This window comes from Thalia democratica, chromosome 4 (assembly GCF_965202585.1).
Source record: "Thalia democratica chromosome 4, ktThaDemo2.hap1.1, whole genome shotgun sequence".
NCBI classification, from domain to species: domain Eukaryota; kingdom Metazoa; phylum Chordata; class Thaliacea; order Salpida; family Salpidae; genus Thalia; species Thalia democratica.
Genome location: NC_139168.1, coordinates 21227100 through 21251952, shown reverse-complemented (window position 1 = coordinate 21251952; position 24853 = coordinate 21227100). Strand labels below are relative to the sequence as shown.

Below are 24853 nucleotides of genomic sequence, written 5' to 3'. Positions count from 1 at the left end.
ATATCTAAAACTATCTAACGACTTCCTCTGTTAGAGAATAGAATAAAAGTTTATTAAAACCACATAAACTTATCAGACAGCATTTTCAATATACTCATTTCCTTATAATAAACGAAATGTTTTATGCAAAAGTGTAAAGATTAAATTAGAAAACAACTTAACTGTAATATTTTTTGTAATACTGTACACTTTATTACGATAAAAAAGTAAATATCTCAATACTGATTTTTGATAAAAACAGCAGTACGTATATAAGTTAATATTTATGTGTCACTAGAAAAGAGTTAAGATGTGTAATTAAAAATGTATTAAAATTGTATAAATTACAATTGTTCAAATAAATATTTAACAAGCGTTATTTGAGTGGTTTTAATGAAACAAGACAGAAAATTAGAGCTCAAAAATTATTGTAACTTAAATCGCGTTGTTTTTAAATCTCTCGCTATCACAGTAGAATGAAAATAAAATATAATTGAAGTTATCAGAAAGATAACTTGCGAACGACAATCGTAAGTAACTCACTACAGTAAACCGTAAAAAAGTGATACTTCATGCAAATCTGATTAAAATAAAAAAACTTCAACCTGTTGTAGTCTAATCATTAGGATAGTCGCATAAAATTTTAAATATAAAAGTTTAAACTAGCTTTTTTTAAGATTTAAAATCAAATTTTTTGTTAGTTAGTTAGTTAAACTGTATAATTCTGAAACTAAAGTTAAAACTTAACTTTATTTTTTTTAGTAAAAGTTTGTATTTTTGTAGTAGTAATTTTTTAATTTGATATATTAGTTTATACTCCAAGAATACTAAACTTTTACGATTTAAAGTTAAAAAATCATTTTAGTTCGATTTAATTTGTGTTTTATTTAAAATTGAATTAATAGTTAATACGTAATAACTTCTATCAAAGTAAATATATCCAACATCTTTAATCTTTGAAATATATTTTGAGTTGTCAACTATTTTAATAAGCATCAAAGTAGAAAATGATTATATTGAATTGAACAAGCAACACTGCAATTACATGCGATTTTATATTATTCTTCGTTACACATGCCACAAATATATTGTGGAGTTATATCTTTAAAAAACCTGTTGACTGTTTAAATTAAAGTGTTTAGATTTGTTTTCACTTGAAGCTTTATTTTAAGAATATAAAAAAAAAATTTAAATATGTTTTTTAATTTAAATTTAAGTACCTCATGACAACGTTTTTGTTAAGTTGTTTTATTAATTTATCTTCTTTTAGAACATTTTCGTTATATTGCCGCGAAAATTTCATATTTTGATATTTCATACTACCTGTTACATGACATACTTTTTTATGAACAAGTTAATTTTTTAAACTCAACTATTTTTTATTCATTTTTATTCATTTTATTCAAATATTATTTTATTCTGTTATGCATTAACATTTTAACTTTAGCCGTTAATCAATAACATCATTTCAGAAACTTGTGTCTTGTACTACTATTACAATTTTTAATTAAGTTTGTAACTGAAAAAAATTATAAAAAAAAATTATAAATAGTAGTTTTCAAGTTCAACAAAAATTAATTAAACTTTTTCGCTCAACTAAACTTCTTTTTACTAGTAGATTTAATAAATATAAATATGTATGTATGCTCTTTACTTAGTAATATTTTCTTAATTTACGCAACTTTGATATTTCTTAATTGAAAATTTATTAATTAATTAGAGAGAATGATAGAAATATAGAAAAGTTTAAAACTACAACAATACTTTAGTATTAACTTAAGCAAGCTTTTCTTTAAACTGTATAATTATTTATATATAAAAAATACAGACTAACATCAGAAACCAAAAAAAAGTTACCATTTATGCGTAATTAGTTTTATTGAAGGTATATATTGCAAAGCATCAAACTCCGACAACGTACATTTTTAAACTTGTAAATAGATTGTTGATGAAGCAAGCAAAAACTCAAAAACGTAGCCGCCCAAGTAGATGTCAATAAGTTATAATTTGTATTATTGTTAAATATTTATAATAGTATTATATTCTAAAACAAAAGTTTATAAAAATAGTTTAAAGAAGACATGCTGAGTTAGATTGTCTTTTTCTTTATTATCTAAATTTAAGTAAATTAAGTTTAGTATAAATTTGGACAACAAAATGTTGAAAATATTACATAAATTACAACAATGTTAAGTAAAGGTAAAAAATTAAAGAAAAACAAAATCAGATATTGAAGAATACAGTTTGAAGTAACTAAGCATTGTTACGTTGTTATGTTATCGTAAGTGACATATTTTAATAATCCAAAACCATTTTAAACTGTCGCAGAATTCATCAAAAGTAATACTTTGATAGTAACGGTGTGTTTGGCTTTATGCTTGTATTCTAGACTCCTTAAATAGGAAAAACTTCAAAGTTTAACTACGAGATACAAAAACTATTTCTTTTTGCTGCAGCTGTCACTAAAAGTGTAGAAGCAGACTGTGAAGATGTTCTTTATAAAAAAAATCATCTTTAAGTTTAATATTATTTGCGGAAAACGTTTCTGAGAACTTTTTACAGTATCTAAGTTCAAACTATGTTTCAACGGCACAAAATTCGGTTTTAAAATTATAGTATGAAAGTAAACTTTTTTTGTTTAATTATCATAGTATGTTAAAAAAGTAAAAAGGTGTTATAACTAATTACGACTCAAAACAACATGAAAAAGTATTCCAAGTAGAGTCAGACTGAATAACTGATCATTTAGATATTTTATTGAGACAGTTTGTAAAAAACACTTTCTAATTAGCCATAGTTACATGTTTTGCAAAATACTTATGTGATATTGTACAGACTGTGATGAATTGTAAAACTTACTCTTTTTTATGTATAGGTAATTTGGTATTATCAAACCAGAACGCAGTTAACTTTTTTTATATAACAGTCATAAATTCACAATGTGTTTAAAATGTAATAAAATTTTGTGATAAAGTTTTCAGATCATTAGTTTTACAATGAAAAATTATGTAAAACAAATTAATATAGTTCAATAGTTAAACCACAATAAATCAGTAGTCCAAACTTTTAGAGCGATGAAATAAAAATTAATACAAAACCTAAAGTACAGCTAATTTAAGTAACGAGTGTTATTTAAAAAACTACACAGGTTTTATTTTAAAACATATAAAAAACATTTTAAAAAAATATCATTAACACTAAACAACTTTGAAGAAGATTTTTGTGTCTTAAATTTAAATAAATATAGAAAAACAATAACAACTCAAAGTTTGCTGTCTCTATAAAAAAAATAATTTTTACCACCCAAGTAGATGTCTAAATATTCATTAGCGGTTATTATAATCAACTTTTGTATGTTTAAACTTTTAAGGGGAATGTGAATACATATCCTTTGTTTACTACGGGAAATTATTCAATTAGATATTCCAACTGTTTTTTTAAAGTTAACTTGAAATTATTGTAAATAAAAATCCGATTATACTTTTCATAGATTCGTGTTTTAAATTTTTTAAATTATAAAAATACTAAATTTTATATTTGAAATAAATACTAGAGGCAAACATAAAACCTTTTAGAATAAGATGAGTAGTCAATTTTTAAACCAGTACAAATTTAATTTTTTAATTGACCTTTAAGCCCGATGATTTGAAACCAAGTCATTATGTCACAGGTAAATCTCAAAATCATTGTTTATAACGTCATAAATAGATTGATTTTAAAACACACTACAGGTGGTTAAATTAAAAAGAAAATTGTCTTGTTTGTCTTGATTAAAACTGTTTTTGTTTAAAACGTAGTTTATTTATTTCCAAGCAAAATATTACAAAAACAACAACAAACCAATTTAAATAAATAAAATTGTGAACAAAAGCTAGATTTTGTGTAGGTCTACCTTTTAATTCTTACAAAGAACACGTTTATTTTTTTTGAATAAAGTACTGCAAATGATGTTAAATCATTTTTTTACTTGACAAGATAATTGAAAGTTTATTTAATGCAGACTGTGAGGTTTGATAAAGAAGACAGATTAAATAGAACAATTACTACTTGATGTGAGAAGAAAATTGATTTAAAACATGATTTACAATTCAATCCCACGTTTAAAACAAGCAATGTGACGGTGACACAGTTTCTTGATAAGTTCTACACTTTTATTTTTTATCCTTTTGAAATTTTATATCTATACTTTTTACAATAGTCTCACTGGTTTTTTCTCACAACAAAGCATAGTGTAAAATATGATGTCTTATTAAACTTAGTCGTATACGAAAATTAAAGGGTAATTTTACTTTAATAAATATAAAGCTATAAGAAAACAAATATTTATAAATTTAGAGTTCATGGAAATTTTATCTTTTTAAAGTTGAATCATAACAGCTGTTTTAATTATCTATAACTTCCGTCAAAAATAAACTTTTTTTCGTGCGAAACTTACAGAACATTGCTGGAATTAAAATTAATATCTGTAAAATTTTGTTAGCTTTTTTACTATGGATAAAATTTATTTCTAAATTTTTTATTTTTGATTAGAATTTACCATCTAACACAATTTTAATAAATTTTTAAAACTAAATAATAAAATTAGTCTTGATTGTTTTAATAAACATTTTAATATATGTACTACAAACTTAGTTTATTTAGAGTTACTGTGTGCTACTTAAAACCAGTTAACAAACTTTACGAATCGAAAAAAACACTTTGAAAACTATAACTATGATGTATTACCAAGGTTATAAATATAAAATCATAAAAAATTGAAACTATTGTATAGATTACTAAAAGTTTTATTTTCAACTTGTTTTAGTTATTACAGTATTAGTAGTTTTACGACTAAAATCCGGACTAAAAGCTTCAAAAAAAAGCATATCAATAATTAAACTTTCGATTTTATTTAAGGACATTAGCTAAAAGCAGTTATTAATTATTAAAGATTAAGAGTTTGTAAATATATTCTACTTGCAACTGATAGTTTGAACCTGTAGGTTAAAGTTTGTTTTATTCAGTATTTTACTCAAAGTTGTTTTTTAAATTTTATATGATTTGGCTGTAGTTTTCCTATAACTAATCATAACTTTTTTGGAACAAAACTGACAACTTGTTATGATAACATATGTTGTTGTTTGCTTTCCTAATTTCAGTTAATAAAAAAATTGAATCTTAATGCTTATTTATATAAATTACTCGTTAAAATCATAATATTTGACCAAAGCTAAAATGCTACTTAAATATTCAAAGCAATACGATGTAGCTTACCAATAGTAAAAGAAATATTTTTATCTAAACTATACCAAAAAACAAAAAACTATACAGTGAAATAATTTTTGCGGTAGTTTTACTAATTTCAGTAAAAATAAATTAATTTATTCATATTTTTCTTTAATTAATAACTAACATTCAAAGTTTTTCAATATTTTTTAAAATAAAAAAGCAGGCCACACAAGTTAAAATAAGACTGAAAAAATATAAGTTATAATAATCAATATTTTTTTATCTGTATAAATATATGTTTTAATGTTTTTAAGTAATTTAGCATTTGTTTTTTAATATTTGATACATTTTTTATTAAAATGTAACATTTCTTAATATGTCAGATATTTTTTGTAATCCCAAAACATACAAGTATTTATATATTTTCTAAATTCAATCAACAACTATAAAATGTTTTCAAAGAACTTATTGTAAACATATTAATAATATCACGTTAATGATACATTATGATTCGACAAATAGATATTATAACATTGTTAATATGCAATAGCACATAAAAAATATAAAACACAAAATTTAGTCTATATTAATCCCGAACTATAGAATATTTTGAATATATGCTAATACAATATTTTAAGAAAGGATCTTTTGGGAATAAACAAAAACATCCTAGATATTATAACCTACATTTTTCATTTGTAAATTTAATTAAAGTAATATTGATTTGTATATAATATTTGAGTATATATGTTTTGCTTCGGGTTCTAGTTTTCTTCTAAAAATCAAAAAGTTGAATATTATTGAGTTTATACAAACAATTTTACTATTAAAAGTTTAAAGACAACTACTAAAGAAAAAATGCTGTTACTAACAAAGTGGTTAATAAACAAAAAATGTATTCTAAAAAAATATTTTCCAAACCTGTTTATATTGTGTTTTTACTATAGTATTTCGTATTATTTTCGAGCTAAGTTTAGAATGCTAAAACAATGTACTGTTTGAATTGTTTTTTGTTAAAATTCTCTATTTTGTTATAATATATGTTTACCGTATTTACAAACTATATTTATTTCATTATCGTAGGGTGACACTACAATTAAGTCAATATTAAACTAGTCATACTCTATAGAAAAAATATTTATAAATTTAATTTTATAACGAAACTTCTTAACTTTTTTTCATACAAACAGTTTCTATAATCTTCACAGTTTTCAGAATACAGTTTGCTAAGTAATAAAATACAGAAATAACACTGTAAAAGGTATTTGTTTTACTTAGCAAACTGTATTTTAAAAACTGATATAAAACTTGTTATTTTTATTATTTAGATTTAGATTATTTTAGATTATTTAGATTTTAGATTATTTGATAAAAATAAAAATAAGTTGAGGAAACTGATGAGTAAGTTTTTTTTTTTGTAATTTTACTAAAAACATAATTAAGTAAAATTTAGCTATAAGTGTTTTTATTTAGCTTTTATGAACAAAAAAATTACTTTAAGCTAAAAAAAGTTACAATTAAATTCATAACAGTGTCTGAAAGATTAAAGGAAATTATAACTTAAAACAGATATTATTCTCGCAGAATATGTTTAAACAAAAATATTATTGGAATTAAAGCTTTTGACTGAAAATATATTTATTGCCGCAATTATATTTCTCTCATAATCGGCTCCCAATAAATCACATCAAAGTAAAGTAAATATTTAAAATTATTCAAACTTAAAATAGATTTATTAGGTGTGTTATTTCATTCTTGTTTAATTGCAGTACTACAACAGTTGTGAAATTCTTTAGTTACTTTCTCTATAATAAATACCGCGAATAGTTATAAAATGCTGCATTTAAGAAAATTTATTATGTGTTAATCTAACCAATTAAATTTAATATAAAAAATAGAAAAATTTCATATTTATATTAATAAACAATGAACTTTACCGCAAGATTAAAATTAATTAAGTTCTTTGAACTGTTAATATATAAAAAGATAAAGTATATACTATTTTAACACAAACAAATTTTAAGAACACAGTATTGTTCACCTTTTAGTAAGCTATAAATTGTAAAAGTTTCTTAAAATTTTAAGTTTAAGCATTTAATATTATAATAACATTAAAACCGTTACAAATATAAAATCTATAGGTTTGGTAAAACATAAATATTTTTGTTTTGTTTTTAAATTAGAAGCGTTAAAATTGGTAACTTATTGTTTATTGATTGAAGAAAAAAAACAATGGTATCTTAATAAGTACAACAAAAAATTTAATGGAAAAAAAGTAGTTTACTTCAAAATTTTTATATTATAACGAATTCATTCACATCGAACAAAGTAGTTTTATAAATTTTTAGTTTAAGAGAAATAATTAGAGCCATAAGCAATTTAAGCAACTTAAACTTATAATTAAACCTATCAGTTTCATTGTAAAAGTAAAGATGCAAAGTGTTTTGTACTTTAACTTGTTTTGAAACCTCAGATACTGTAGAATTACGTTTAAGAATTTAACTGTATGCAGCTTTGAACTGTAAGATTGAGGTTTTAAGAAGTGCCTAGTCAGTTTTTAAACTACTCTTATTACTAAAATAGCGTAATCAATTAACTTTAATTTATTATTTTTATTAAAAAAAACCGTTTTGAAAACAATATAATTGTTTCAACATAATAAAGTTGACGACTTACTAATATTTAACAAATCTTTTTTAAAGGGTATTTTGGTAAATGAAAATATAAACACATATATAAACATAATGTGCATGAAACAAGTTATTGACAGAAGTAGAATACACGCACAAATTTCAACTCATATTTAAAACAGATTGTTGATGAAGATAAAACTTAAACTACCAAAGAAGTTGTAAATTTTTGAAGTAGGTGTCAATGTTTAAAATAAAAATTTTTGCTTTAGTAGATATTTTATGTTTTAAAATTTCTCACGTAGTTTTGATAATTAACTATTAGTCATGTTATTTAGTAATTTTTATAGAAAGTAGTGTTAAGATAAAAGTTACTTTTTTCATTTACTATATGCGTAACTTTTCTCCCTTTAACTGATGCAGTTAAATTTTTATAAAGTTCTATCTGAAAATATCAAGTTGCTACTGTTTAAATGTTAATAAGGTGACTTTTAAAAGCAACTGACTCTTTATAAAGAATCAAGTCTAACCACATTATCACGCAATAAGAGTCAAACTATTGATCAATATACTTTCAATTAGCCATGAATGATTTTGTTATTACGTCAAAGAAAGGCTAAGTATTGTATATTTAAAGTTTTATAATGTTTAGTAATTTAAAAGTTGAATCCCGTCAAAATAAAATCAGCCGTAAGAAAATGCTATATCACATAACTAAAGTTACATAAAAAAAGCCTTAGATGTTTTTCAAGGTACTTTTTAGTAAATAAAACTTAACTGAATTTAAGATCTAATCAATGGCTGGTATTTTAAAGGCATAATGTAACAAAAGAAAATATTATACTTTTGTTTTATTAAATAGCTAATTAATAGGTTTCATAATGTAAAACTTTCATTACGAAATCAGTCAGGAAAACTTTTTTTTTATTTCCATAAAACGAGATTGAAATATTTAAACTTTTACCAAATAAAACTCATGTAACCGAATCCAAAATAATATATTTGCGTCGTGACCTTGAAAAGATTAAAGTTCAATATTTTTAGCTATATATGATGAATTGAAAAATTTTGTTCAAGCTTTCAAGAGCAACAAATAAGAACATTATTTTTACACAAGAACTCATTTCTTATACGAAAGTTTTACAGCTTCAAAATTTCACTTATTCCTTATTCTATAAACAAATAAAAATTTAATATAATTTAAATAACAAAACCTATTTAGTGATAACCTTAAAAAAAAGATTTAAAGTCAACTTATATTTTATAACTTTGTATCATCAACAATGCTTCTATTACTTTTAAACTTTTATATATTTATTTTTTACAGTGTTCCAATATACATCAATTAACCATAACAGCTACAAAATTTGTAGAAAGTATGATAAAGTAATATAGATATATGATGAATAATAAGGTTCGTTTGATAAACATAAAGATGAAATTATTGTTAAAAATAAATGAAAACTTAATTTTTACTATTAATCAATTAAAAAAAAAAGTGACTACAAACGTTGAATAGATAATCAGAATTTAAAACAATATATTTTTGATACCAACTATAGGGTACATTTTATAGAATAAGATGAACAAGCTAACGAAAAAAAAGCGACAGTAAGTCAAAACGCAATTTGTTTTTTTCTACCACAATTAGTCTAAACAGTAGTAAAAGTACTATAATCAGACAGTTATGGTGAGAAGACTTTTGTAAAAAACCAAAATTGAATGGCGTTTTACTTTAATTTTGAGAAAAATTCTCACAGACTATTATGAGTATATGATTTATTAGTTTTAGAATAAATTGTTTCAACTAAAAACAGACACTTAAAAGACTACCAATAACAAATTATACTTATATGATAAAACGTTATAATTATTTTTACAAAATTTTTACTGACTTTTAAACTTACGATTAATATAAAATTAAAATAGCTTTAGTAATAGAATTTTTATCTCAATGTATACAAGTTTTAGTAAAATGAAATTAAGTATTAGTTAATTTTACAAAGAAAAATAATTAGGCATGAACATAGTGGTACAACTTTTTAACACTTTTTAAAATAATATTTTTATCTTAGTTTTATACAAATCATATAAAAAAATAGTAACAGTTTAACACCTTAAAGTAGAAGCTCTAATATTAAAATAAAATATTGATGAATTCAACACAGTAGTATCATAAATTTTATCCGTTTTTACGATGTAAATTCAAAGAAAAGGCTTATCAAATTTTAACTAATTTAATGCACAACTAATAAGATTTTTATATAAGCTTCAAGTTTGTAATTTTAACCGTACTGTAAAATGTGATTAACTAGAAGGGGCAAGTTAAGCAGATTAATCTATTAAAACAGACAAAAACAAAAAAAAAACATGAAAATTGTTTTATCATCTCCCGTAGTGAGATAAGTTAAAAATGGTTTATAAAAAGAAGAAAATACTTGTTTGCACTTATTTTCGACTCAAGAAGATATAGTAAAAGCTAACTAATATCATCACACTAAATCTTATTTAAAAAAATAATTCTATTGATCTAGTACTTCATTGTTAAAACATTAAAGCTTTAAATAACATACATAAAGTTATTATGCAGCTATCACTGTTTTTTATAAGTGCTTAAAATTTAAACAGATAACAAACCAAAATTTGACAATAAATAAGTATAACTCTAATTTAAACATTAATTAACATTATTCATAAAAAAGTTTTTACAAATGAAATATAAAAATATTTAATGAAAGTTTAAATCAAAAAAAAAAATATATTTATAGGCAAATTTATACCATCCAAGTAGAGGTCAAGGTTGAGATTGAAATAATTAACTTTTTCAAGTTTGAACTTTTTGTATGAATGTAAATACATAGCCTTTGTTTGCTATGATAAGCTATTTAGTTAGAAAATACAGCTGTTTTTTAAATAAATAGGAAGAAATACAAACTAAATGTTCAGCTCATTTTTTATCTTATTTTAGCTTAAAGATTTGGTTATACATTATTATATCTTTCAAAACTTGATTCAAGTTTTATCTTTAATGTAGATATTATTTAAACTTATTGTACAATACTTAAGCTTTAAGAAATATTTGGTAAAAATAGTATTTGTTACTTGTATTTCGATTGAAACTAAAATAATATTTTAATTATTTTATAAAATTTCGATACTTAAGTTATCTTTTTTATCATATATTGATCTCTTTGCTTTGTTTGTTTATTGACATTTAAGCTTTTATAAAAAGTTGTCAACTAAAAAAAGTAATAATAACTAGTTGCTTTACTTTCTAACTTTGATTTCTACTCAAAATAATCATTTGTTGCAATTAGTGATGTACCGGACTCACTATCCGGGTCCGGGTCCGGCCGGATATTGCCATTTTTGTCTGATATCCGGATCCGGCCGGACTCTAATTTGAAAAAAAAGTCCGGATCCGGTTCCGGCCGGATTCTAATTTGAAAAAAAAGTCCGGGTCCGGTTCCGGCCGGATTCTAATTTGAAAAAAAAGTCCGGATCCGGGTCCGGCCGGATCCTAACAGAGATCCGGCCGGACCCGGATCTAGTTAGTAAAAAGAGCATATTGAAAAATATTTTTTTAAAAACAAACCCTGTGTTAATTAATAAGAGTCATTTTCGTCACTTAAAATTAAACACCTACCCCGATTGGCTCATTTTCTACACGTGACTAATTTACACTTGTTTACATTTAAACTATAAAATAAACATTTTAGAAATGCAACTCTTTACATATGTTGTAAAATTGAAAACTTTGGAATGAATACTTGCATTATTTGTTGTTTAAAGTTGAGCTCAGAGAATATTTAGAGTTAATACGGTTGAATGTACGAGCCAATGAGAATCATATGACGAAATGTTTCAAACTAAATACTGATGCAACAAAACATCAGAACATGACAGGCAGTTTATATGTAAGCAGTTAGTTAGTTTTGTGAGCAGCTTGAAGCAACAAAATATCTTGAACTTTTTGTGAATGCTTATTGTAAGTAGTGTTTTGTTTTAAAAGTGAATATTTCAACTGGTGTTTAATTGTTTAATTATTTAAGCCAGGTTTATAGTTTAATAGTTTATGAAAAATTTTACAGTTTCTTGTTTACTAAAAGTTTTATTTAATTTTTAGTATATTGTTTGAAGTCTTTTGAAATAGATTTAAATAGTTTCCAGTTTTCAAAGTTTTACCAAAGTAATTAATAATTTTGTATATGCTAGTATTTCTTGTTGTGTTTTATATAAAAGATTCATCACTCAAAACTGTCGTGTCTGATTATAGAAAGTAGTCTCAGTTTGAATTTAGTATTTGTTAGATATTAATTATATAAGGTAGGATAAAATTATGATGTGTACTACTAAAAAGTTAAGTGTACCACAATCAGTCCACAACTTTACTACCAAATTGTCAACCTTTGCTAGCTGTTATCTGATTATTAGATTAAAGTAATTTTAAAAACCTCATTCTGACTCAGGCTTGTTTATACTCAATCTAGCTAGTTTTATTAATTTAAACAGTGGCAACCCTGCTAGTTTGAAAATTTTTGGGAGTTTTAGAAAATCTTGGACTGCCTGCCTTAGCTAGTTTAGTTTTTTGTAAAAACTCAGGCTAGTTTTCTTTTAGATTTTGAATGAGTTTGAGCTGATCCAGTTTTCAATATTTTGTAATTTTCTAGTGTATTTTGTTTATGAACTTGATTTCAGATTTTTAATTGTAAATAACACCTAAATTTGTAAACCTTGTGGCTAGCTGTTCTACTTATTATTAGATTAAAGTTATTTTTTTTAGTTTTTAAAAACCCCATTGTGACTTAGGCTAGTTTATACTAATGATGTACCGTACTCACTATCCGGGTCCGGGTCCGGCCGGATATTGCCATTTTTGTCTGACATCCGGATCCGGCCGGACTCTAATTTGAAAAAAAAGTCCGGATCCGGTTCCGGCCGGATTCTAATTTGAAAAAAAAGTCCGGGTCCGGTTCCGGCCGGATTCTAATTTGAAAAAAAAAGTCCGGATCCGGTTCCGGCCGGATTCTGATTTGAAAAAAAAGTCCGGATCCGGGTCCGGCCGGACCCGAAATTGTGGGTCCGGTACATCATTAGTTGCAATGTAAATTTTGAAAATTAAATCACTTTAGTAGAGGTTTGTAAAGCTTGACAGACTTTACTAGTGTGATAAAGAGAATATAAAACACTAGCATATAAATTATATAAAAAAATACTAGTTGTAAAATTTCTGAAAATCTTAGTTGAATAAAATAATTAAACTAGTAATATTTTAATTTTTATCATAATGGTTTTACTTGTCTCTTATGTGGAGAAGTATCAAACGTGATTTAAAAGTTTAATTGTGTTACTGACATTGCTTAAAAAACAGTAAGTTTCAAATTAAATGTTAAAACCGAATATCAAACCTTGAAAAATAAGATGACAAGTTAACTTCAAAATCAATATATACTCAATTTGTGTCCGTCTTTTAAGCCTAATGTCCTAAAACTAAGTTATTACGTCATAATTAGATAGCTTTTAGCATGCCACACGTGATAAAGCTACGGAGAAAAACTATTTTCATTTGATCTGGTCTAAAACAACTTTTTACATATTGGTCCTTGGCTATTAAAAAAATGAGCAAGTGATTGTGAATTTAATATAAAAAAAGACTAGATTTTTGTCTAGGTTTACCTTTCAGTTCTTGCAAGGGAAACTTAAACTTAATTTTAAATAAAGTACTTCAAATGATGTTAAATCACTTCTTCACTTGACAAGATAATTGAAAGTTTATTTAACGCAGACTGTAAGACTTATTTAGCAGACCGATTAGATAAAACACTTTTTATTTGTGCGAGAATGAATTTTATTCTTAAACAGATTTCAACCATGACTTGTATTCCAACGTTTAAAATAAGAAATTTAGAAGTTTTTTTTTGTTGTAGACACGAAACCCATATAGTTAACTTTATATTAAAAATTTATTTGCTTACTTATATTTTTATTAGTTATAAATTTTATTTGCACTAGAAATTAAAGTTTTATTTTGAAAAACTAAATAGTTGTCAACTTGAAGACTTTTAAAACAAGCTCAATATTAAAAACATTATATAGATGAAAATAAATAAACCAAATTTAGGCTTCATAGAGTTCATACTAATTTTATTATTGAAGTTGAATCACAACAGCCGTCAAACTATTTATTATTTCCGTTGTAGCAAGTCAATTTTATCAAGTTTGCAAGAAAATTACACAAAATTGCTCGACTTTGTATCAAGATAAATGCAGTCATAAAAGTATAAACACTTTTTTAGATAATTTGATATTCTACTTTCCGTAACCGAGATTCTAGAAAACATGTTTAGCGTGTTAAGCTCAAGTGTTAGAAAATTGTGAAAAAAAAACAATTTAATTATCTAAAAAATTGGTAGCATTTACAACAAACTTTTAAAATATATACTTTTTTTGAGTAAAACTTTATATGGTTAAGTTTTATAAACTTGGATGGTTTATTTTTGAACCAAAACTGTATTTCAGTTTAGAATTTAAACTTCTGTTAAGCTCGGTACAGATTTTACCTAACCGTTACTTATTCCAACAGTAGTGATGCTTTTATGACTAAAACCCGGACTAAAAGTGCTTCCAACAAATATTTATAAATAATTAAAATTTAGCTTTTATTTAAAAGCATTCGGTACAAGAAGTTATTAATTATTTACGAAATAGCGTTCATAAATATATAATAAATACATATATTTAACTTGCAACTTATACTTTTAAGCTGTTGCCTAGAAATATTTGTTTTATTTTTGATTGACTAAAAACGGTATCAATCATTTTATATGTTTTTGCTTGAAAATTTTATTTGCATCGTTTTAATAATTAAGTGATAATAATTTATTTTGGCTTATAAACCCAATTAATTATGTAATAGTCATGATCAATTCTGTGTCATGTGAGTTTATTACAAATTTTATAATATTATAATTATATATAGTTTAACAACTTTAAAAATAACTATTCTTATTCGAAAATTACAATATATTCAAATGTTTTTTAATTAAAACGCAAAAATTACTTAACCTTTCATTAAACAATACATTAAAGGTTATGAATAATATGTAAAAAAATGTTTAAAACATACATAAATTAATTTGTTTGGTTTTAGTTATTTTACTAACTTCTATCTTATTACAATACTTTGTTCTAAAAACTACTTCTATCATCAGTTATGTTATACTGTTAAACATATCTCAAATAAAGACCACACAAGTTGAAATAAACTGCAAATCCGTAAGTTTTTATAATCAATAATTTGCTCCCATGTGTATACTATAAGTTAAACATTTGAAAATTTTAATTTAAAAAGATTCTCGTTTTGAAATTTATTGATAAATTCCTTCACATAACATATGCCACATAATTTTGTTATTCCCAAATGCATGAAAATATAATACGCTTTTTCAAGTCTCAATAGGTTGTTAATATAAATAAAAATTATAATTTCGAACTTTTATGAACTATTTTAGTTTGTAATTTATTACAAGACAAATAGGCAAAACCAAAAGCCTAATAGTACCAGCCGACAAGACAAACAACTACTACAAGATTCCTAAATTAGAATACGACAGCCTATTACTAAAATCGATCCGAAAATCATATAAAAAAAGTGACAAAGCAATTATGAATGAGATAAATAAAGAAGCCAAAGAAATAGTAACAAATCTAAAACTTGAAAAGAAATTAGTAAACCACTTACCTAAGCAACAATGCTATATAACGCTAAAAGACCACAAAAAGGATTTCGCCAGCAATCCCAAAACAAGATTGATAAATCCTAGCTATTCAGACATAGGTCAAATTAGCAAATGCATAATTGACAGAATCAACAATGTATTAAGAAAATCAACCAAATACCTCCAGTGGCGAAGTTCACAAGAAGTCTTAAACTGGTACAAAAAACTAAAAAAACACAAATACAAGTTCATGAAGTTTGACATTGTGGAGTTCTACCCATCTATATCAGAAAAACTATTAAGTAAAGCCTTAGCTTTTGCAAAAGAAAGTACAAAAGTAAGCGAACAAGAAATTAAGATCATCTTAAACGCATCTAAATCTGTATTACATAATAAAGAAGAAGTATGGGTAAAAAGAAAGAGTAACACAGAAGAGAATGAACTTTTCGACATCACCATGGGAGGTAAACATGGAGCGGAAATATGCGAACTAGTAGGTCTCTATATACTACATAAACTCAGGAATGCGCTCCCAAACCTAACAACAGGATTGTACCGCGACGATGGCTTAATGGTCATAGAAAAAAACAAAAGTAATGTTGATATAGAGAAAATTAAAAAATCCATGCACAACATATCAAAAGAAATGGGAATAAAGTTAGATATTGAAAATCCTTCACGTAAAATTAACTATCTAGACTTAAGCTTCAATCTATACAACCACACATTCCAACCATATAGAAAAGAAAACAGCAAAATTATATATATTAATTCAAAGTCCAACCACCCTCCAGCAATACTGAAACAAATCCCAAAAATGATAGAGGAAAGACTTTCCAAAAATTCTAGCAATGAAAATCTATTTAATGAAATAAGTAAAGATTACAATGACGCAATAAAGTTAAGTGGCTATAATTACAAAATAAAGTTCAAAGATGAAGATGATGAAAAGAAACAGCCTAGAAAAAGAAAAAGAAAAATAATATGGTTTAATCCACCATACTGCAAATCAATAAAAGCAAACATTGGCAAGAAATTTCTCCAAATAATAAACAAATACTTCGGAGTAGACAGTAAATTTAAAAAATACTTGAATAAGAACAACATCAAATTAAGTTACAGCTGTTTGCCAAACATTGAGACAATCATAAAGAATCATAACAAGAAGCTCACAAACTGCAACAAGAATGATGAAGATGAAACATGTAACTATAGAAACAAAGAGAAATGTCCTTTGAAAGGCGGTAACTGTAGAGCAAAAAATGTCATATACCAGGCCACAGTAAAAACTGACAATGCAACTAAATCATATATTGGTCTAAGCGCCAACCAATTTTAAAAAAAAAAAAAAAAAAAAAAAAAAAAAAAAAAAAAAGAGTGGCAACCCACAGAACGACAATAAATAGCAACCCAGAAGATAGAAATTATATTCAATACAAACAAGCAACTGAGCTATCAAAATACATCCACACATTGAAGAACGAAAATAAGAATTATGAATTGACTTGGACAATACTGGAAAAAGAATATGAATCAAGACCGAGAATCGAGACGTGCAGGTTGTGCTTGAAAGAAGCATTAAAGATCCTACAAGCAGATAAGAACTGTATTAATAAAAGATCAGAAGTAATGAGTTCTTGCAGGCACAGAAACAAATTTTTATTATTCTATTGGAATGAGTCTAAAACCTAATAATTTAAATATTTTTAGCATTCTAATCATCCGTTAGTTTTTTTCAGAATTTTGTTAAGAATTTGTTGTGTTTTCGTTTATATTACTGCATTTAGTTTTTTAATTTCTTTTATTTTTATTTATTAATTAATACCAATATTTAGTTCACCTAATTATGCATTTTTCATTAAAATTTGAATAGTTAATGTTTATTTATTTTTTACGCATCAATGAGTTCAGATTCACATTACTGCCAATGTCTAAATGTTATTTACTGTTTTGAAATTATTTGAAAAGGTCGGCCAAGGCTCACCGAAACCGGTAATAAACCAAAGCAGTGCTTAAACATTTGTTTTATTATACAAGTAAAAAACAAAAAAAAACTAAAATTTAATTACTTAAATTTTTTATTCAAAATAAAATCTAAGTTTTATTCCCAAGTGTAAAAATATTTTAATATTATTTTTAGCAGATCTTACTCAAGAACAGATATATGCAAACATTTTAAGTTATTATTAAAATGTCATTTTTGCCCCTAAAGTATTTTACTTTATAATTAACTATAAGAAATGTGTGAATTTGTAAGGATTTACAGTGCTTTAAAAAGTATATATTCATAAAACAATTTATTTTTTTCAAACTTACTCGATTTGAGAGCTGCAAACTACTAAACTGAAAAAAAACAAATTTAAATTACAATACAGTATTTATGTACCATACTACTTTTTTAAAATAAAATCAACTCATGTTTCCTAAGCTCATTTGTATTGCGGTTCATGCTAGAGTGTTGTGGTATGTAAAGTTCAAACTTCAAACTAAGTTTAGGATGTGTTGAGTGCACTTAAAATAGTTGATTTTGTTTAAATACTTCATATGTTCTTTTATGTATGCTGATAGTTTTCAACTTTCATTTTTTGATCATTTTGAAAATGAATTAGTGTCAAACAAAACTGTTAAAATTAGGTAGCTAAAACTGTATTACTTTAAAAATAAAACAAATTGAATTGAAAAAATGTATGTAAAATTAAGTTTTGAAAACAAATTAATAAGAACTATAGTTGTAAGAATGAAAGAAAGTTGAACAGTTTTCAAATTAAAATATAATTTTTATTGTTTTGTTTTTTGGCTCAAAATCTAGCGGTTTTTAATTTGAAGCCATTTAAAGTTATTATTTTATCTTAATTCAAAGATTTAAGAAACTTTACTTTTAATTCTTACTTTATTATACTAAATAACTTTGGTATTCATCCTCGTAAAAACAAAAGTTCAGAAATTTTTGAATTTAAAATGAGTTTTGTCTTTAAAGAATTTGCTGGATTACAAAACTTATTTTTTCCTTTACCTATTACCACTTTAGTCGTAAACTTTAAAACGTTTTATATCTAAAATATTCAGTCATTTTATTCGACTAATTACTCAAACTTTGTTCAGAATTAAAATGTTCAGACGTTTACTAAACAATATGAGAAAATGATTAATACCAATGATTTGTAATACGTATTTAAAATTGTTGTTACCAAATAAGCATCGATATTTTATAGTTGTGGTAAGTTTTCTGTGTTTCTCTAAATATACTTATCTCTACAATAACCTTTATTTGAAGAAAAGTCAAACCGAAAAACTTGTTTTAAAACAAAAAACGTGCGTTTAATGAAAACTTTACTTTTGAGTAAGTTAAAAAAACTAGTCTTATGATATTCAAAAACTTACTTAAATTCTAAGAGTTATTAATCTTTTTGAATTCGTTTAAGAAGTTAATCTAAGGAACAACTTATTAACAGCTTTTAGTTTAGCTGACATGCAGTAAAAATAAACACATTTTTGTTGTAAGCTCAGTGTTTATTATTCTAACACAGCTCGAAAAAAAATTATTACACATTAAAACAACATTAATTAACAAAACTAAGAAATTGAAAAGTTAAAGTCCATATTTGTAACAAATTAAAGTTTTTTAATCCGGCAGGTTTAAATTTATTCTAAATTTAAATTCAAACTAAGTTGCAGAAGTGTTTAAAATATAGTTTTTAATAACTTAAACATAACCAGAAAACATAAGAGAAAATGTCAAAAATCAAACAATTTTTCCGACATTTAACTACGCAATCCAATCACTTCCTAGCAATTAAAAGTGAATTGTTTGCTACCTTTAAACAATTTGAAAAGATTGAAGCTATTTCCTAATACATTTAAACGTTTTATTGACAATTTCAATCGTTTATAACCACATTTTATTAACTATGTAATTCATATTAAAATTTAATTCAAATCCTGTGAATTTTTTAAACTCTGTGCAAAAAAGAAGTTCAGACATATAACAAAACTTTAGCTTTTTACCATATTCAGACACAAAACAGAAATAATTCAAAACTCAAATGACACAATGATTGTTTTGTGACTGCAAAAATAAAAAAAAAAAAAAAAAAACAAAGCAAGAATCGACATTTGTGTAGGATATTTACTTTAAAATTTAGATAGTCTTTTAGTTTTGTGTATTACAAACGTAATTTTTATAATAATTTATACACAAAGTGTAGACTCGTTGAAATATATTCTTGAACAATGTCTTCCGACTTAAATGTCATGCCTATATTAAAAAAGAACCTAATATGAAACGTACAAAGTATTGCCCAGACCCTAGAAAAAAATCCATAAACATAAAAGATAAAAATGTTATATTTTCAACGAAATAGTTTTCAAGCCTTAGATGTGTTTCCCTTCGGATCTTCCAAATCGGGAGTTTTCCCGTCAGCAGATTCAACTTTGGGGGTTTTCCCTCTCCCAGGACTCTTCATCTCCTCCTGAATCGACTTCAGCAGATCCCCACTTTGTTGATCTTCGCCTTTCGGATCTTCTATCTCCTCGTACAAGTTCATCTTCGGCGGCTTTCTCACAATTGGGGAATTTCTCGGAGACTCCCAATTGACATCCTTCGCTTTTCTCAATGGGGAATTTCTGGGGGATGGCCTCAGGAACCCGGAACTGTCGCTACCCTTTCGTTTGGGGGAATCCCTTATTTTGAGAGACATTTCCCTGATGAGGTCCTTCTTGTACAGGGATCCGTCCGTTTCAGACATGGTAACCACGTAGTGCTTGTCGGACTTGTTGCTAGGCGACTTTTTGTTGCTAGGTGATTGTTTAGGGGACTTGCTTACTTGCGACCTGAGAGGGGTAGTTGGCGATGCTGTAAAAAAAAAGGCAGTTAATACTTTTTTGTTGAACAAAATGCATTAATGATTTTGTTAAAAATAATAGTTTAAGCTTAAATTTTGTTTAAAAAAAATTATTTCCATTTAAAAACTGTTAAAATCTTTAGAAAAATTTATAGTCGATAGTACTTTTTCTTTAAACTATACTTTAAAAGTTATAATTAACAGCATTTTGCTTAAATTCAAGTAGGAAGATTACAGTAATAAACTCTAAGAACTAAAAATCCTGACTAATCTTCTGTAGTCTTTAAGGTTTTAAACTGCAGGAACTATAAAACAAGAAAAAAACAATATAAAATCATTATTTCCAAAAACCATTTTTTAACTTTTGTATACCCTTAGCTTAGTATAAAAGCTTTTTTTTTTAGATACTAAAATTGATTGAAAACCGAAGAAATTTTAGACTAATTTATAAAATTTTGATTGACAACTTATAAATCAATAGCAAAAGTTTACTTTATATTTAAGGATTATAGGTGCTAAAACACAATTCTTAAGAAGTTATTTTATAAAGAAATATAAAGAAATAAGTTTTTTTTGATTAGTGTTAAAAATAAAGCGTAAAAACTAATTATTAACACATAATGTTTAGCATTTCGTTTACTGTGCAATTGCAAATCATTATGAACATTTAATTTAATTATGACAGTAAAATTACTCATTATATAGTTTCAAACTAATTATACTGTTTTGTATATATTGTTATTTTGAAAAAGTTTTAATTATGGTCAATACAGTTTTATAATTACCTTTAAAACGGTTTAAGTACAAAACTGAAAACTTATTGTTTATAGCTATAAAACTAACCAAATAGTAACTGAAAAGCTTAAACATAATTTATATCAGTACTTGTAACATCATATCAATTTGAAACAAAAAAATATTTAAAAAAGTAATTGATATAAAATCGGTGTGAGTTTTTACAAATATAATTGGAACAAAAAGTATTTAGTTTTCAATATTCAGAACAAAATAAGCACCTTGACAAGAACTATAGCACAAATGTTAGAATTAGTCATAGTTTTATGCCACTTTATACTAAACTTTAAGCTTTACACATTTTAATGAGGGTTTTCTATTCATTAAATTCATTTTTATTTACAAAAATCAGCAAAAAATTATTAAATTATATTTTAATGTATCTATTTGTTGTTGTGATTTGTTTAAAATCTTAAACCATCCATATTTCATGTACTAAGAAATTTTTTGTAAGCATACTAAAATCTAGCTTTCAAAAAAGTAATACATAACAAAAAGTGTTTATTTTTGTAATTTTTTTTTTGATAAGTTTTTACTACTTTTTATTCTATTTACCTAAAAATTACTTTTTAGTTATAAAAACAAAAATAAACTCATAAAGTGCTTGTAACTTTATTTAAAAGTATACTAGCTTTCAAAATTTTCTGATCAATGACAGAAAATTCTAACCTACATGCAAACATAATTGTGAAAACTGGTACATTAGTAGATAAATAAAATTACAAAACTTTATTTAAAAGCGTTCAACTTACGGGAGCTTGGTTGGTTAGGTTCTACAAGAATTTAATTTGAATTACTGTTTACTAAAATAACCACATTTAGTTTATATGTTTTAATTTTTTTCTTCTATAAAAAACTTGTACGATGTGACAAATTATTTACATGAAAAGTTATTTTTGAGTATTTACCTTTTTAAAGTAATTGTCAAAAGAGCTATTAAAGTTGTTAAATTAAACTTACGATTATTTGTGCTATCAGTGCCTATTGAAGACACGGAGTTCTTTTGTTTCCTTAAAAATAAAAATCCGACTCTGTTCAGAATGAAACTCCTTGGTTTTACATCTTCATTTCCATCGTATGTGTCTTTAACTGAATAAGAATAAATTTATTATTCAATGTAAAGCAAAGACTTTACTTTCGATGAATCTTCATTTTTAGATTAAATGCTCTCTAGGTTATATGGCAACTTTTTTATTGTGTTCCGTAAGAAAAAATGCATTGTTAATAAAAATATTTTTCTTTTATTGTCATTTCAAAATGAAAATAAATAATATATTAGCCACTTTAAAGTTAGTACTTTAGTATAAAAAAATATTATAATCAAAATTGGGCACTTGATTGTGTAGATTTTCTTTAAAAAAGTTATAATTAACTATGCTATGACCTATTTTGTTTTGATAGCATTGCCATACTTATATTCTTAAGAGCAATAACAATTTTTTGTACAAACAATATTTTTAATTTCAAGAAATTATTGAAATACTAATGTTACCATTGATATGGACTGTATTTCCACCAACGAGTCTGGCATTGTTGACAAGTATTGCTACTGCAAATACTAAAAGAACAATGAAAACAATAAGTACAACTTGTAAGGACGAATTTGCAGATGCGTAATTAACTCCGGTATCTGTAAATTTATACAACAACTTTAATTAACAAATTTTTATAGATAGATGTTTATTCAAACTTGTTGTTTTATGAAACCAACAAATGAAACTAAAGTAAATTTTGTTATTTTATTGTTTAATTTTCTGTGTTAAAAATAAAAGAATTAATATAAATAAAAAAGCACTAATTCAGAAAATAACTACTTAACAAACACAAAAAAAAAAAAAATAAACAGTGATAAATTATTTTAAGTGTATGTTTCATGCAATATAATCTAATTCTATCATTCTAAGTATAATTAATGCAAATTAATTAAGCAAAATCTGATATCATTATTCTTTCTATTCGTGATATTAATATAAAAACGTTCATAAATTTGATTAGAAACATGCAATTGTGAAAATGAAAAAATGATTATGATGAATTTTGTTACATGATAAAAACTACGAAACGTAATAAATAATAAATACATTTTAGTTTATCACATGATTTTTTATCAGTATAAACATAAAAATACAAGGAAAGGGCATGGTTTTAAATAAAATGTAGTAAAAAATCAAATAATTGTGTAATACTTAACAAAATAATATACATTAATACATGTTTTAACACATTTTTTTTCTATATTAAGTTGTAAATTTAGTTTTGTGGTTGTTTTTTAAAAATAAAAACAGTAGTGACATTTTAAAAATAATAAAAAAAAATTATAACTTTTTAAGTATACAGTTAATAAGATTTTTCAGTAAAAAACTATGACAAAATAGCTAATAGGTGTTAAAGTGCAACGTTTCAAATTATGGATTTAAATTTGAAAAAGAAAAAAATGCTTACAAAAAATAGTTTACAACCAAGTTTCAAATAAAATTAAATCAATAAAGTTGAAGTTCAAACTTCAATTTTGAAACAAGCCAGACTTAAAACGACTTCTTGACGTAATAAAAAGAAACTTATCTTGAATTATTTATACAAGAGCGTTTAAAAGCTGTCTATTCTAGAAAGAACACTTTTATTTTTCCAGCAATGACCACAATTTTAGTATTAAGTATGTAGGCGAAAGTTAGTGCTTTAAAATATATTTAACCTTGAACTGTGTTTTTGTCTTTTTGAACAGTTTAGTCTCATTGAATACATAAGCATTCGTAAGAAAGTTTGTAAATTTTAAGATGCAAAAATTCACTTTAAAATTAGAAAAATGTTACATTTATAATAAGTTTATTTATTTTAGTTTGTTATTAATCAGTTTAAATTAATAAAAATTTTGTACTGATAGATAAAAAATACTTCAATCTAAAACTTTCTTATCTACACAAAATAAAATTAAAAAAAAAGCAATTAAATAAATTTCTCTTACGTTATCAAATAAAAACAACTCGATAAAACAGAGAAAACAGTACAGTAAAAATCAACATTTCCATTAAAGCTCAAGTCAGTATTTGCTTAGACGTCAAAACCAAAAAATCATAATGAATAATTTAAACAAGAGTGAGTAGTTTGTGCGAAAGTGTAGAAAGCTATCCTTTCTAGATTACACAAAAAACACCTTGAAGTTTTAGTTTCAAGCATAAGTTTATGTTGATCTAATTTTCGATATAGGCCTTTACCTTGACTCGTTTTTTGATTTTTTACAACAGTATTATTTTCTGGTTCTAGTTTGTTGTTTCTTCTTATAACTAGTGTTTTCATTGTAGTTGATGTTATAGTGTCAGTTGTAGAAGAAGTTTTTGCTGTATGTGTGTACATTTAAATGAAATGAGAAAAACAATAAAAATGTTTTGGTATTCCACTATGAGGTTGTGCATGACACAAACAAAAAACAAAAAAAAGAGATTGATGTTATCTAAATTTATTGATTTATAAACAAAGTGCACTAGGCTTAAAAAATGTTACAAATTCAAGTCATAACAAAACAAATTTTTGAATCATTGTTTGAATGTAATTGATTTTATTGAAAATAAAAGTACAGATTTTATTATCTTACTTGTGTTGCTTTTTAGCTGAGATTTTGCACTTTGAGTTGTCAAAGATTTCACTTCTTTGTTTTCTAAAATTAAAAACAAACTCTGAGCTAGTA

General features: G+C 24.8%; 1 protein-coding gene across 4 annotated transcripts in view; it reads right to left on the bottom strand.

Annotated features, from left to right (window-relative positions):
- The window catches only part of LOC145833855 (uncharacterized), a 75850-nt gene that overhangs the window by 30574 nt on the left and 20423 nt on the right, over positions 1-24853 (bottom strand). Inside the window, exons 19-22 of one of the 4 annotated variants that reach the window (XM_082941076.1) lie at positions 24761-24823; positions 22664-22801; positions 22132-22260; positions 19144-20387 (exon numbers count right to left, since the gene is read on the bottom strand). The exons of 2 other annotated variants lie outside the window; for them this stretch is intronic. In XM_082941076.1, the coding sequence (XP_082797202.1) occupies positions 19900-20387; positions 22132-22260; positions 22664-22801; positions 24761-24823 (818 nt within the window). In that variant the 3' untranslated portion in view covers positions 19144-19899. Of the gene's footprint in view, positions 1-19143; positions 20388-22131; positions 22261-22663; positions 22802-24760; positions 24824-24853 lie in introns of those variants that run through there. One more of the 4 variants, XM_082941078.1, reaches the window with a different exon arrangement.